The sequence below is a fragment of the Corvus hawaiiensis genome, chromosome 9, assembly GCF_020740725.1.
Source record: "Corvus hawaiiensis isolate bCorHaw1 chromosome 9, bCorHaw1.pri.cur, whole genome shotgun sequence".
Taxonomy (NCBI): Eukaryota; Metazoa; Chordata; class Aves; order Passeriformes; family Corvidae; genus Corvus; species Corvus hawaiiensis.
In genome coordinates, this window is record NC_063221.1 from 26,891,747 (window position 1) to 26,908,443 (window position 16,697).

Sequence of the window (16,697 nt, forward strand, 5' to 3'; positions counted from 1 at the left end):
TCCTCTGCTATAAAACAGATATTCAAGCTACTTTCCTGATTTACAGAAAATTATTAAAAGTACTATAGGGTATAGTCATGACACTGCAAAATCCTTTATCACAATAACAGCTTTCTTCCATTTTTCTATCAAGATCAGGATTGGAGGAAGAATGTTAAGAGACAAAGATGGTCCAGGACATTCAACTCTTTCATGAACTATTTAGAGAGTTTAAACACGACCTAATGAGTTTAAAACAATGTTATCTGAAGGAAGTAGTTTGCATGGGGTGAAATTCAGAACAATCCTTACAAAGAACACCTGCCAGAACTCATATACAAAATTGTCAAACTACCTGGCATAGCAATATAGGGATTGTGCTCTAAAATTACCTTTCTGAGAACATCAGAGGATAATTCCCTGCTCAGAGGTCTCTGTACCAAGTGCTGCAGCTAAACTTACTATCCTGTAAGTACAGGATATATAGGATATGTTCTTTTCACAACTGTAAGCATCAAAGAGGATTAATCCTGCCAAAGCACAGGAATGAACAATCACATTTGGGTTTGGAGGAATACCTTACTCTATACTCCCATATAAAACTACAAATTGCCTGGCCCTAAATTTACTGAAATCCTGATCATATCTTATTTAAATTGACATGCAATTTGAGTTAAATTTATTTTCTGCCCTTTCAAGGGAGACAGATTTTTTGTTTCTGTTTATTTAAACTGCTGTTGAAATTGGTTAATTAAAAGGATTTAAGAAATCTTAATACTCTAAACAGAGCAAACTGGTTCTGAATTATTAAGCAACATTTTAGATGCATTTAAATAACCTTAAGTGACTTAACTGCCACCTGATCCTAAGCTGTGGCTCAGAAAAATAAAATGTGAAATACTGTAGAAGTCTTGGCTTACCAAGGCTTCCAGATACAGTAAATAAAGAGCTTAAGTCTCTAATACCGTGTCTGCAGAAGGCATCCTCTCAAATACATAACTAATGCTCCACCTCAAGGAGAAACCAGCAGCAGAAATTATAGGCTGCAATTTTGATTTTTCATGAGAAATTAATAAATTCAGTATTGGAGAAAACATGCCTGGCCCTCCCTTTCCAAGAGATACCATAAAACATTCACAAACATATTAACCCTAGTAGGGTGGCTGAAGCCCAGTTTGGGTAAATTTCTGCACATTCCTTTTATAGTTTCAGCTAGACCTGGTCCACTTCAGCTTCTTGCCCTCGTGGGGTAAAATGCCCACCCTGTAACAAGTTAAGGGTTTTAGGAAGACTTGTGCACATCACCAGCACTGAAGTAAGTGAAGAACTGATCATCCAGAGGTCTCCATGGCACTGGGAGAAGGAGGATCTCGCAGCTGTGAGATCAAGAGGACTACCAAAATCAGAATCTGGGAAGGCTTTTAAGAGAAAGGGACTTAAATACTGAACTAGAAGGTTGACTGAGCACACTAATATACATAGGGTAAGCTCTTTCTATTAATAGTTCAACGTGATTTCTGGAAGAAATGGAACTATAACTGTGAAATCAGCACACACATTTAACAGCGCACACATTTGCTCCCATGAAGCCTTTGCAGGTGTATTTAAGAATAATGCCAAGAAATACAACACAGCTTTTCACTCCCAAAGATGTGCTTGCCAACATTTTCAGAGTCTGAGGCACAGGCTGCCCCAGGCTCACATTTGTGATACACACTGGTGGTACAAGATGTGGTGCTGAGGTGCTGAGAGAGGAGCTGGTTAGTATCTAATTTCAGCACTGGTAGGAAGAACAACACAGTCAGTGACAAAGACCCAATAACAAGTCACTGCATGTGCTTAACTGCTTTGGAATGTCACTGCTGCTTTAAAATCTACAAGTAGTGTCTGGAAAAGGTTAATCTATGTATTTACTCATGTGTAGAAGTTTGTATTTACAGCAGGGTTATGATACCAACTTTAAGTTAGCTAAGGATATCTGTGTAAGCAACTGGAACATAGCACTAAGAACTAATGAATTTTTATTTACCAAAGATGTAAAAATACTTCAACAACACTGTATCAGGACTGATGGCTTTGAAAAGCAGGTAAAAATGCTCTAACAAGTTTATCACAAGAAAATGTTGATTTGGTTGAAGATAATCCCCTTGTTTTGATAAGACAGAAACACTTTCGGGGGTGTGTATGTTATTGTAAAGCAGATTAGGATAGAAAAAACCTGCAAACTAACTTTAGAAGGCATGTTTTCATCTTATTGCAGCAAAACTCCAGCAAAGTAATTCTGACACTTTCAAACATATTTTTTAAAAAATGTTATTTATAGCTTAAATACAGACATTTAAAATGCTCTTGTTTTCTGGAGCACAAGCATGTCAAGTGCTCTGTCCTTGTGGCACAGATTCCAATTCATGTTTGTAACATATCATACAGCAGAAGGGTCTTGATAACTTACAGTGTATTTTTAAGAGACTACAGACCCCAAAGCTCAAGGCAATGAATATATACTTTGACTGTGTTTCCAAGCCATTCAACAATGACTTATTTTTATGTTTTTTAATCTGTCTATGGAATTGCACACTCCCAACTTTCCAAACCTGGGGAACATGACAAATGTCATTTATGGTTCTCAGTGGTTAGCAAATCCCTGGGGAATATTTTTTGTCTGTTGTAGCTCTGGTGGTCACAATGGCAACGGGATTCATACATGGCTGAGTCAATCAGCATGAATCATTTATGTGACTCCTCATACACGGCATTATTAGGTTGGAATCATAGAAAAAAGATGACAGGGTCTTTGCTTCCCACACAACAGACCAACAGCTCCAGACCCTGCCATTAAATTCTCCTTTCTTTGCCTCAGCCTTTTCTCCCTGCCAGTTTCACAAATGTGCTGACAATACCAGCCTGTTCTAATTTAGTGGTATTTTTTTCTTTTCTACTCCTTTTTAAATTTGTTCTTATGTGATTCACCTGATAAATTTCTGAACTTTTTACAGAGGACTAACATTCATAATGATGATGATGTGATTAAGTACAGAAACAGGCAGTGTAAAATGAAAAAAAAAAGTAAAATATTAAGGGTAATATACCTGTAGAGTTTTCATATTAAATATGTATTACATAAGAAATAAGTTACAGGTAGGGACGCATGACTTGCAAAATACTTAAAACACACAAACCCATTGTTTAGCCTGCAAAACATCATTTTTCTTCCATCAAGTAAACTGAACAAATCCTGGAATCACAGGTGACTTCTAGTCCTTGGTTCCACTGGAAGTGATACTGCATGCTTAAAGAGTAAAGTTAATTAGCGATTAATGAGATTCCTTAAATGCAGCTTTTTAGTCTGACTGATTAGGATTCCCAATACAGGACAAGGTGGAGGAAGAGCTGCAAGCACTGCAATCCTGTTCACAGTTATGCCAAAAATGGGTCAGAAATCACATCCACTCACAAGGTTGTCTTCTTGCTAAGGATGAGTTTCTTCTCCTTTGGAGTACTTACAAATAAGATGATAAAGCAAGAGGTATCTGTTACAAACTACTGTAAACATGTCAATCAGAGCCTCATTCCTAGTGAACTTCCTCCAGAGGCAGTGATGGGAAACAAAATGGAAAAGCAATCCAAATTATTCAACTCCTTTGGTGAAAAATGGCTTAACAAGTTTTCTGGAGATGCCTCCAGCACACAAGACCCCAGCTGGTCCAGAGCTGCCCCACTCCTCTGCAGTGCTGAGGCAGCATGGCCAAAGAGCTGCTGAACTTCAGCCACCACCCCACCACTGCTTGGCTCTGTCCTGACATCTCTGCAGTGCCCATTCCCTTCACCTTTTATGCAGGGCCCCTGCACAGTTGGACCCACTGACTTTCACCTTTGCTGTAGCAATGACTAAACAAGAAATGAAAACTAATTTGTGCAGAAAACACAGAGGTGTATTTTCAAAGAAACTTAGTAGCTAGCACAAAAATTACCTGTTGTTTTATCAACAGAATTTAATTGGCTTTTGTAAGCAGTGAGCAGTATTGATTCTGAAAATCAGCAGGTACATCATTACAATTTCAAGGCAGGAGATGTAATTATCTACTGGTATTATGTAACAAGATCAAATATTTATTAGTATGTACTTAATAGTTCATAACTGGATACTATCTGACACTGAGCCTTGTTCATAACATAAAGTTGCACCAAAATGGCAAAACCAGAGAGATCAGAAGTACCAGCCCATAACAGACCTGTACTACCAGCAGTGTTGATGGAGCTTCCTTCAAAACAGGATGTGAGTGATGCAGGCTCAGAATATTCAAGTTTTCATTGAATATGGTCCATAACTCTTTTCCGAAATGTAGGATTTTTTACAATGTCACGAGGCAGGTTTCACACAGCTCTGTATGTAACATCTGACAGCACTGGTCAGGCAGCACCAGGCTTAGAGCTTGGCAGCACTGGAACATACCCAGGCACCCCTTTTACCTTCTATGCTGTAACACACCAGCCCACCTAACCCACAGCAGCAAGAAGCAGAGGTATTTATTCCTGAAAGGTGTTTACTCACATCTCTCCTTGGAAAGGTGCCCAGCAGCTTGTACTCCTCCCAAGGATATCCCTTGGAAGCTACAAAATCAAAAACAACCTGCAGCTTGCTGCTGGCCAGGAAACGCCGCTCAAAGAATTCTCCACTGGGCGTCCGGATGCGGAGTTTGCTGACAGACTCAGTGCTCTCCTCCTTCGGCTCCGGAGGCAAAGACTGCTCCAGAGAGAGCCTGATAGCCTGGGGAAGGAAAAACAACCATTTAGGTTGCAATGCCAGCAACAAAAGAAAAGGACAGAAAGCTTTTCTTTTTATTTCTTCTAGAACTTCAAGACGTGTCGCAGTGCTCCAGAGCCTTTATATCTCAATGACAAAATAATTTTTATTCAATCCTTAATAACAGCCCACCAGACAACTAATTAAAATAAATCCTTCTTTATAGCACATATTATTAGGTCTACAGTTAATGCACGATGGGATACGTAATTTAATCATTTGGCAGAAAGCCTTGGAAAAAAATTGAATGAGAGAATAATTGTCAAGTGGCCAATTGCTTCCTTAAAGGGTATAAATTAAAAGGCAGTAAAAGTATTTCTTTAAATGCACTTGTCAAATTGTCTTCCTCTTGCAGAGAGTAATTGACCATTTGCAGTAGAGTGGGCCCTTAATGGCAGTTCCGAGTGAAAAGAAATATATGCAAGAAATTTACTATAAATAAACTGAAACACTGTTAACAGATGCAATTAAAAATGCCACAAATGTACATGAGATACACAGCGCACATATAAAAAGTAGGAATGGTCAAAGAAGAAAACTGGGTGAATGGAAATGTGAGCCTGAAGATTTAAAGTAAGCTGCTATATTTTTTATTATTATTATTATTATTATTATTATTATTTGCAAGAAGATGGTTCCAAGTACAGATGAGCACATTTTCTGCAACAGCTTGCATAAAATCAGCCCCCAAACTGCAATGACACTACATGACTAAATGTGTATGACTGTCTTCCTGCTAACAACATTGCTGATGTCAAGATTTTAAGGGCAGGACCCAGGTCTGTGTTCTCTGACCTATGTCTCTGGGAGCTGCTACAGCCCCAATCCTTTGATTAGATTTATTTTTTTTTTTAATGAAATTAATGGCTAACATTAGACTGCCGAATGAGGTGGCCTTCATTTTCAAGGGCACTTTTGGTACTCATGGGCAGCATCAGCATCTGTCAAAGATTTGGTCATACTCAGAAGCAGCTCTGTTACAATATCACCTCTCTTAAGGTGGCACTTAACAAGAAGGTAAAGGGATGGAAGAAGCAGCACAAACACACTGCCTCCCTCAAAACGTGCCTAAAAGACAATTTTTCAAACTGAAGAGGCGGTCAGGCAGGGATTTACCCAGATTTTCAAGGAACTTTCAGGATACAGAGTTGCTATTTGTGCTTTTGAAAACCTCCCCAAGGTCATTTAGTAACAGAAACTGATGGATGGTGATTACATTGCAGAGAAAGGACTGGGCAGAAGCAAGATTATGAAGGCTTTTAAATAGTCTACTTCTTACACACGCACCTCTGAGCAAATTATACCTCAGTATAAATATTTATACATAGAACTTGAGTTCATTTTTGCTCATCTACTATGAGATTATATTTTAAATAGATTCTATTTTAATTCTCTCCCTCTCCATTCTAAACCACCTGCTTACTATCTTGCTGTTTTGACATTTCCACACACAGTATAACAACAGATGCTACATTATTTACTGAACCCAATCAATTATATTATAGAAAAATAAACAACAGTAGCTCATTAGAGCTCCTTCCTTTGTGCAAAGAGTGTGTCACTCCCCAAAGGAACCACTCTCCAATGCTTCCAACATAAAATGGCAATTTACAATGGATATTCTGTACCAGCAAACCAAGTCAGAAAACAATGACATGATGGATCACATTAAAAACTCTTGGATCTGAACAAGCAATTTCAGTTTGTTGATAAAAAGATGTTCAGTATGTGAAGAGCTCAATAGCCAGATTTTAAAATACAAATGGAACATAAAGCCACTTCTGTAAGTAAACACTGTTACAGAACAATTCAGTCCAAGTAATCTGTATACTTGAAAACAGGGAGTGTTAGTAAACATTATTGTTAAAATCCCTTTTGTTCTACTAAGTAAACAGATTCTATTATTTCCATTACTGCACTCTGCATTAAAACAGGGAAGCCCAGGTATATTTTGATAACATGGGCCAATCTTGCAGCCTTTGCATAAGAAAACTGTTTCCAAAAGGCCAAGGTATCAGAAAAGGTTCAGAAGCAGATACAATGATGCAGAAATAATTATTGTTTCTATGTATGCAAAATTACTTAGAAAAGAAAAACTTATTTCTTACTTAAGCCTGAGTGTGAGCTGATTGTGAGCCTGCTCCTGCTACAGTAGATTCATGGTCAACTGCTATTAACCTCACAGAATTGCCATCTCACAACTAGTCTAGACTCTGAAAGAGGCTGCAGGAGCCATCTCTGAGAGGCACTGGGACCCTCAGAATTTACAAAATTGAGAAAGTCTACAAAATAACAGTTTGAGGAACACTACTCTTCACAGCACAGGGTTTCTGTTTTCTTACAGAGGCCTAGAGACATAAAGTACTTGTTTAAACACAATTTTCATTCTAAGGAAGATTCTGTAGAAGACTGTTCAGGAATTTTTTGAAGTACCACAAATCCACATTTCAAGATTTTTTATTATCTTAAAATTTTTAATAAGTGCATTGTCTCCCAAATTAAATTCGGCAACTTGTTTGAACAGAATTGCAGGTAAGCTTTGTGCTACTTCCTGGAAAAAATGAAAGGGTCCCATGTTTTTAAAAGGAGTGGCTGCAGAAAACAGGTTAGAGCCTCCCAAAGATTCCAGCATTTATGGAGCCCATTTCACAGATCTACTCTAAGCAGGTCTATCTAATATCTTGCTTTTTGAGACCCAGATGACAAGATCCAGATGAGAAAAGCTATTAAACAGTGGATGAAAATGATTTAGTTGCACTTTGTTTCACAGATATATAGTACGAAATCAATAATAAAAAAAATTGATCACATAAAAAGTATACTTTGAATTAAAGTTGCAGAGTGTGTTGAATGATAGTTTCAGTGTTCATAAGCTTCATGAATTCAAAAAGTTGTCAGACAAGGTAAAACATCCCACCTCACGTTCTTCCTCCTGTTCTTTCCGGATTTGTTCCAAGCGAAACTGCTCTGCCATTTCTCTCTCTTGTGCTTCCCTCTAACAAACACAAAGGGCAATCCCACATAAATATGTGATAAATACAAATGCAAAGAAATTTCTCAATGTTTCTGTAGAAATTAATATGAGATAGGATATTTATTAAGTGATATTTTCCTGCCATTCCTTTCCCAAAATCTATTATTAAATGAAGCCAGGATGAGTTTAGCTAAAAGATGTAGTCAAGTCTAGCCCTAGTGACTTTATCTGGTGCCACTTTACAACACTGAGGACTTTAGGATCTCATGTTTAGAGCACAACTGGAGGTGGGCAGTCCTCTGGACCAGAGAGCATTCCCAAACTCCAAAGGGTTCCCATCCCATGGGGTCCCTCCCCCTGCACACACCTTGGCTCTGTCAGCCTCCAGCGAGATGCGGTACGCTTCATCCTGCTCCCTTTTCACATTTTCTCTGGCTTCACGTTCATCCTAAAGGTAAAAAAAAAAAAAGAAAAAAATCAGCAAACAGTGGACCATTACAATAAGTATCTTTATGTTCACCAGAACTCTTTAATCCTAGTGACTTCAAAACCACCCAACTCCTGCTAGGAGAAACACGTTCAGAAATGCCTCAAGGGTGACGGTGGCTTTAGAAATTATGACTGCCTGAAGCTGTGATTCAATTGCCAGGTAAGGGAATGGTATGTCCAAGTCCTGGCCTGAGGCCTGGATGAGGGACCCAGGCTCTGCAGTGAGAGCCATGGCAGGCACAGAGACCCGGAGAGGAGCAGCCTCCAGGGGAGGGGTCACTGCAGGGGGGTGTGGGCTGGTGCTAGCAGGTATTTCCCTCCTGCACCCAGCAGCTTGGATGGTTTTGTAACAGGGAAGAGTGGTTTAGGTGCTGAGGCTGCATTTTCATTGGCTCTCTACTCAGACTGACAATGGGTAATGGCTGGTCCTGACAGAGAAAGCCCAATCCCAGGTCCTTCCTGGGTCAAAAACTGCTCAGCAGGGTCCATCCAGGGTCATGGCTATCAAACATCATCCAGAAGCCTCAATTCACAGTGTTGAACACGATACAAAGATGGGAAAGTTGCAGGTCCTGCTCTGAAGTCCCTCAAATGGACAGATGTAGGCAAGCAAGGAACAGGAGGTTACAATGCCAGCAAAAAGTATCTTATCAACAATCACAGCACAAAAAAAATAGAGGTTTGCTAAAAGCACATGAATGACAAAGCAAGGCATCATCCACACAGTGGAGGATCAAAGAGTGGATATCCCCAAAAGCTGGAATAACTGCACTGGGGTGATGTCAAATAAAACAAAGTGTACAATCAATAGCTTCATACCCTGCCTCTGAAGGTGAGACAGTGGCTGCCTCCCTGTGCTTACTCCTCTTACATCTCATAATCCCCCCAGAGCCCTGCAGAGGCTGCACTGGTCCCTACAAAAATCAATAGGATTTAGGTGTGAGACTGCTGGTGGGCTCAGCAGGGTCTTCCCTGCAGTTACCAGTAACACAGCACTTGCACTGGGGCAATCTGTCCCCTGTGTTTCACAGAAATTAAAGTCTATTACCTACTGCTTCTTGAAGAATTATTTTAACCTTCCCATCCAGCTGCAACGTTTATTTCACATAAAAGAATCATTTTGGTAAGTGATCAATTTTCTCCTGAAAACATCATTATTTGGCAAAAACTCAATTCTGAATGGGAGGAGCTCATACTGACTGCAATTATCACAACATACAAACATGCCAAGATGTTCCTCAAACAAAACTCAAACATCTCGGTGGTTAAACCTCTAAAGTAGAATGCAAACACGAGGAAAGGACAAACTGCAGGGAAATCTATACAACTTCCACTTGGAAAGCAGCAAAATCTCTTCAGAGGAAATCCTTCCTCCTTACAGAAACAGGACCCAAAGTTATTCTACAATCAGTGTGTCCTGAATTTCATTCCAAGAAGATTTAGAAACCATCACTTTGTTCAGCAGAACCAAAACACAAGTAGAACTAATGCTTGTAAAATGCAAAAAAGGACAATAACCACCAAATAACCCTTCCCCTTCCTGCCTGCTCTGGACATTGATAAGTTTTATGTGCTCAGCTCATGGTATACTTTGAGAAGTTAACTTGAACCTGATAGCAAAAAACTATCCTACATGAATATTCCATTTCTGAGAAGAGGAGGCGTTGAAATAATCAAACAGCTTCCATTCTTATGTTATCCAAACATGAGGAAAGCTTCTTGAATACAGAGCTTTTCCCGATTCTTCTCATAGATGGAATGTAACAGTAAAGAAAAAAAAATTGTGCTATGTATACTGAGACTTCTCATAAGCATCCTGAAAATTTATCTTAGAATAGTGAGAACCAAAATAACCTTTCCAAATCAGCTCACTAAAGGAAGATGACTTCAGGTAATCTGCTAGAGGACAAGCCTTTAAAAAATATTCAGAATTATTTCAGAGAGAACCTATTCAACTTCCATGTTCTTCAACTTTGTGTATCACACCTAACTTCACATACTGAATTTCAAAAGTCACACAAGTCCAGTAATGCCCAAAAGAACTCTGAAAGATTAGATACAACTATTGCAAATACAGGCTCTTCTCCATCAAAGATTGCTAGCAATTAAGATAGAGTTATTTTAGTTTACCAAAAAATAAAATTAAAAAAAAAATACTGATGCTATAGGTTCTACAACTAGAACTGAAACATGAATTCCAGCTATTAACAGAAGTTAAAATTCTTTCTTCCTTATTCATATCAGTTATCATCATCCTAGAAGCGGATTATGAAAAAGATGTCAGGAATGTGAAGAATTATCACGCATGACTTCCTGGTCCTCATAGAAATATGTGAGCCACATCTAAAAGTAAATGACTGTGCCACCAAGCCCTACACCTCACTGAAATAATAGTGTTCTTACTGAAACAGACCTTACAAACCAACCTGGAAGTCAGAGTTCTTTGGGTTAGCAGCAGATGTAATCCCATGAAATGCCTCTTTGTATCTACTTCTGTGTTAATACTTCTATTTGTTAATACTGCTCACACCTGACAGGAACCACCTCCTCCACAGAGTTTACAGCTAAATTGTGGTATTGTTTGGTTTGGAGTTACACCTTGGACAAATTTTAAACATTAGATGAAGCAGTTCTCCCTTTTGTAATGCAGTTTCTTATTTTAGTCATCTCTTCCTGTAGAGAAGAATGAGGATGCCTCAAGTTCACCAGAAAGCAACAAAAGAAAACTCACAGCAGTGACAGGAAAAGCAGAAGAAAATATTTTGCAGAGAATCCTTCACTGCACTAACAAAGAACATGTCAAGAATAGTCATGCCACTAATAATTAATATAAAAAAATTCAGAAGTGTTATCCATCAATAAAATTTGAGGCAGCTGAAAACTTTCCTGTTAGACCCTACATAAATCACATTATTGACTGAACATCACTAAATGCATCTCCACTGTGCTTTTGCAATGAAGGCAGAATTGCCACCTTCCTTTTTCAAGAAATCAAAGTATAAACAGACATGGCTTATCCCAGGTCATTTAAAAAGCCTTCATCAGAAACAGGGGTTATACAGCATTTGTGAATTCCACAGCAGTGGCTGAAGGCTGGTGTGAATGTAAATCATCCACATCCCAGGGGTTTTGGGCTTGAGGCAAGGGGACAACTCTCCTTTGCACCTAAAAAGGAGAAAAGTCACAGATATCTGCTTTCCTGTTTTGGCAATGAGACAACAGGAGGACATTCATTCAATGGAAGGTTGAAAATTTGAAAAAAATTGCTTTTATTCACAGAATATGACTTTTCTTTGCTATTCTGTTTCTTAGAGATGCAGTCATCACAAAAATAGCACACTTGCATTTATGAGATAGCTACAACCAACCAGAGAAAAGCTTCTCCTGAGTAACATCCAGTGCATCAAGACTAAGAAAAACTGACAGATAAGACTAAGAGGAAATTTAGAATAACTCTCTCAAATAATTATTTCCTAAACCATTTGTTGAAGCTAATCCTCAAACACCTAGTGACAAGGCATTTTCAGATGCAGGATGATGGACAAAGAGGGATTCTTGACTGAATTTAGGACAGCAGATTCTACAAGTTAAAAATATTTGGCTTTTTGAATGGGATGTTTTGCTGGAAAAGCCAGCATTGACCCTTCTGGGCTTTTTTTATTTGTATTATTATCTTCTTTTTTTTCTATTTATTATTGTCATTTCTGAAGGTAGGATTTAATGATTTAACCCCAGGAATCAGCTTTGCACCTGATTTATCTCAGAGAGCTGTGTTATATTATTTCTCATTGCCCTCTGGGACCAGTTTTACTGTGAAGTAAAACCAGATGAGACAGAGAACCATGAGCAGAAGACATTTCTCAGAGCACCAGCAAGTAAAGGGCTACTACAAGAAAGAAAGAAAGAAAAAAAATGTATTTACAAATGCTGAATGCCTATCTGAAAGACAGTTCATTTCACTGAACCACTCCTGAAATTAAAATCTGCAAATGCTTAAGGCTATTCATGGGAGCGTTAAAGAGAAACACCCCTTTGTCCAAACAAACCAGTGCAAGAAAGGCATTAATTTGACTCACTAAGATGACAGACTTGCACATTGTATAACTTAAACACACATGATGGGGAATATATGGAAGGAAAAAGTGTACACGGAGCGTATTGGGTGTATGGGAACGATGAGGACAAAGCAAGTGGACATTTTAGTGGTGGCAGAACCACAGGAGGAGGCAGGATGGGGCAGGCTGAGGGGCAGAACAGCACAGAACCACCACAGGATCCTGCCTGTCCACACTGAAGGCTGAAAGCTCAGTTCCAGATACTGATTTTTGGGAATTAACTCAAGTGACAAGAAAAAACCAAACCCAAAACCTTCAAGGAATCCTGCAGTGCCTTTCCTTGGGCAACAAGCCAGCCCAGTCCTGATACATCTGCCCAGCTGGGCTGAATATTCAGTGACTAGAGCCATCAACATGTACAGGCTAAAAGCCACAGGGACTCAAGATAAAATATCTTCCATCTTTCTTTCCTCTGTCATTGCCTTGCCCTTTGCCAAAGCTCTAACCATGCTGGAAACTCTTGAAGGCAGCACTTGCACCTACTGGGGTGTGTGCAGCAAAGTGCTCAATGGGAAGCCCATCGTTTGGGCTGCGATCATATTACAAACACAAAACTGGAAAATTTAATCAAATAAATTTTGATTACTGTAGTTTAATTAGTTATAACTAGTAATAATTAGTAAATGTGCTAATTAGATTTTTGAGGGGTTAAATCCCAATCTTCGCTAGATTACTGTCATCACCATAATGCTTTTGGAATTTAATGAATTTCGTGTATTCTCATAATCTCTTGTTGTGCAAATACTATACACCATGATACACATGACAGCGTTAGATGGAAAACAGATTACCCAAGTTATTCAGATGCCTGATTTCTACTGATTTTAATGTGAGCTTCAGTCCCTAGAAGAAATTACAGAGGTCTCCTGCAGAGCTGATGGAAGCACTTCCCTTACATTTGACAGCAGTGAGGGAGAAAAGGAGGAAAAGATATAGTGATACCAGGCTTCTCACTGCACAGTTGTGAAAATATCACTTGGCCACTAAAGCCCCAAAGTGCTGTGGCAGGGAAAAGAGGAAAAAGAATTTATGCTGCCATTTTGGAGTTTTGGTTTTCCTTCAAGTGTTTTTAAACTCCCCATCCAGATATTGGTGAGGAAGGACCTATATTTTCCTCATGCTGTAGAAGTATCTAGTAAGGAGAGAAGTCACCCAAGAACAGAAAGCAAAGATGGTGACTCTGCAGCCCTACATTTTTCTACAGCTTATCTTAGAGCTCGTTGACAGCAGTTTTTCCAGTTTAAAAATTCTTAAGTATCTCTCTTTTACACTAAAGACCAGCGTGCTGGCAGACGTAGTTTAAAGTGAATTAAAGGTTTTAATTGGTATTTGTAAAATTAAGAAGGTCTGTGAAGCAACTGTGGGTACTACAACTCCACCTTGAAGACTAATCTGAGAGCAGGAGTGCCAGCGTTGCGTAACGACAAAAATAAACACGACCAGAGACCTACTGTTACTTAAATGTGGACAAGTTGGACCAGCTGTGTAACAGTCAATGCTTCTACAGTAATAAATGTTGACAGCAAAAATAAAAAATGCATTACTGAGGCATCATCAAATGAGCCCTGTCATTACATGGAAACTCCGCCCTGTATAAGCTTGTCAAAAAGTGTTACTGTAATCCTTTGAGAAGCCTCCTCCTCAGGCAATGGAGAAAAAATGTTGAGGATCAGCCCAGAACAGGTGTGTTGTGCTGTAATGCCAGGATTTAATCACAGATCTCTTCACATTAATCTCACAAAGGAACTAACTCAGATCTATTCGGGCCCATCACGCCACACTGAGATGATTATTTAACTATCCAGTTAAAGCAAGCAAGCTCACAGGGTGTTTAAAAATGGACATTCCAGGGCGTACGATATTTTACAGCTATTATTTGTTTTCCTAAGCCCAGCACCAGGCACTGACACTTAAGAGGAACTGATACTCAAGAGGAACTGATACTACACGCTCTTTTCAAAGTCAGTGCCCGAAAAATCTCAGTGCACACCTTGATCAACAGTGGCAGAGGCTGTTTATCCCTGCTCTGACATATCCTCTCTTGCTTACAGGAGAAACTCCTTAATGACTTTTATTACCTCTCTGCAAAAACCCCCAGCTCCAATGCCTGAACAGTAGCTGAGGTGTCAACTCCTGTAGTGGCAAGCCAACATGGTTATGAAAAGAAAGTATGTCCATTAGGCGCATGGAATCATTACTGTAGCTGCAGAATAGCTCTGCATACACAGTGTGAGGTTGGATTTCAGCCCCCAGTCCTGACTGCACTGGGAAGGGTGGGACTGCGTCCTGGCCAACTGGCCTTGCTGGTGATGGTCACTCAGCCACTGAATGTCCATTGGCCACTTCTTATCAGAAGAGCCATGTGAGCACATCAGTGTGCTGCTCATCCAGTTTTGCTGTTTGTGGCTTGTTCTTACAGCAACTTTAGGAGCAAAGTTATAAAAACAGACAGCAGGACACCTAGACTGTGCATGTACAATGGCACATCAACAGCATGGTCCAAAAGACCAAGGAGGTTTCCAAAATGTCATCTGGTCAACACAGCAACAGCTCATGACTGACCCAGAACCCTGGAGAGGCTGGGAAAAGAATGGGACAGCAGGTTGATCTCCCTTTAAGAAAGCTTGGGAGAGAAAACAGGTGCAGAAGTCACACACCAGGACAGGCACGTTGGGTTACTACGAGCAGACATGTGCATCTCAATGTTTTTAAGGTATTTCTTCGGAGATTATGTAAGAAATAGCTTAATGGAGTGCAATACACAAATCTAAAAATTACATCCAACTGCTACTTAAGTGATGATATTTTAGCATTTGACACTATAAAAATATGCAACAGATTTGTCCCATTAAAATGTTATGAGGCTAAACTGGTAAATTTTACCAATACTTGGATACAAAAGCACAGGATTTAGCTAAACATACTGTTACTACCACCAGCTAATGAGGGGGCTCATGTCACTCAGGTGAGGTAAGTTGGTGATGTTGTTCTGAGCATCTCATACCCCCAGCAGATACTCAGTGACAGGGAGCTGCCTGTAGCTACAGCCACCATCAGCTGAACACCTGGACCAGCAGCTGGAGTGGTACCAGTCCTCCTGTACCCAAATAACCATCAGAGGGCACTGCAAAACATGCTGTGCCAAACAGGATTATGCAGTGGCTGCACTGGAAGCTTTCATGTGCATGAGAAGTTCAGCTGCATAAACTCACTCATTACTGACTTCATGCTGTCATTTACAAATGTTTCCAGTTCTGGTTCTCCCTCACACACATTTCTGTTTACAGCAACGCTACATTGATGACTTCTCTTTTTAAAGCACAAGAGAATTTTCTGCTTATCTTCTTGTGGTTTTACGATGACTTATTGTTGCTATTAAGAAAACAGTAACAGAAACCGGACTCTGTATCCTGTTTGCTATTGTAATATTTGGGAAAAAATTGCATCAACTGCAGTAAGATCTTAAAAAAAAAAGGTGTTGATGTTTGAACACTTGAAGTTGTCAAGTACAAGGCTTACAAGAAAGCTACACATTATGTAGCAAACCACAAAAAGGCAATATTTTGTTTTCAGGCCGGAGCCCTCTATTGAGTACAGACTGCTTGTCAAATACTCCGTCTCTGGCATAGTAATTTCATAAAGCAAGGTTATGTTTTTGTTTTTAAACTTCCTCCTTCAAAGGCAAAAGTGTCTGAGATCACCTTTTCAGTGTGCTTGTAACGAGTGGAGCCAAGGTGTAAGTAAATATCCTATTTGTGTATAGAACCCATAGTGTCTGGAAAGCTGCCCCCAAAGTTTATGAAATTTTCCATCAGTTTTCTGAATGTCAAAGTGTGTTAGAAAAAGCTCCTGTTGGGGAAGAAATGTCACCGGTGCTTTCAGGGACAGAAAAACAAGAGGAGAAGACTACACAAGACTTGGGCAAAGGTAGATTTTGGAGAAATGTAAAAAAATTAATTTTCCGTTCTCCCTACATAGGAAGAGCACTTGGGGAAAGAAGGCAGGAGACAACAAACCCATGTGGGCACTGGACTGTCACTGTCACTGCTCTTGGCCATCCAGTGAAGGATGGAGAGCAGCCCAGGACAGGAGCCAGCTCCTGGTTCTTCGTCCGGTCTGGTGTCCTGTTCCTCACTCTGTTCCAATCCTATCACTTCTAGTTTCTTCTCCTATCCCTTGTTTGCTTTTATCTCTCTGCCTTGTTTCCCTCAGTTTTCTTCCTTTTTATCACTTTTACAGTTTTTAATTCTGAACCTCTCTTGGAGCTCATCTGTGATGTAAATTTTACCTTCTTGTTAAAGCATTAAAAAAACTCCCATATTCAACATACTCCTGT

At 39.6% G+C, this 16,697-nt stretch overlaps 1 protein-coding gene across 1 annotated transcript in view; it reads right to left on the reverse strand.

Annotated features, from left to right (window-relative positions):
- Positions 1-16,697, reverse strand: part of FAF1 (Fas associated factor 1) — a 151,209-nt gene that overhangs the window by 10,593 nt on the left and 123,919 nt on the right. Inside the window, exons 16-18 of the mRNA XM_048312320.1 lie at positions 8,125-8,205; positions 7,701-7,778; positions 4,532-4,747 (exon numbers count right to left, since the gene is read on the reverse strand). Of these exons, the coding sequence (XP_048168277.1) occupies positions 4,532-4,747; positions 7,701-7,778; positions 8,125-8,205 (375 nt within the window). The remainder of the gene's footprint in view (positions 1-4,531; positions 4,748-7,700; positions 7,779-8,124; positions 8,206-16,697) is intronic.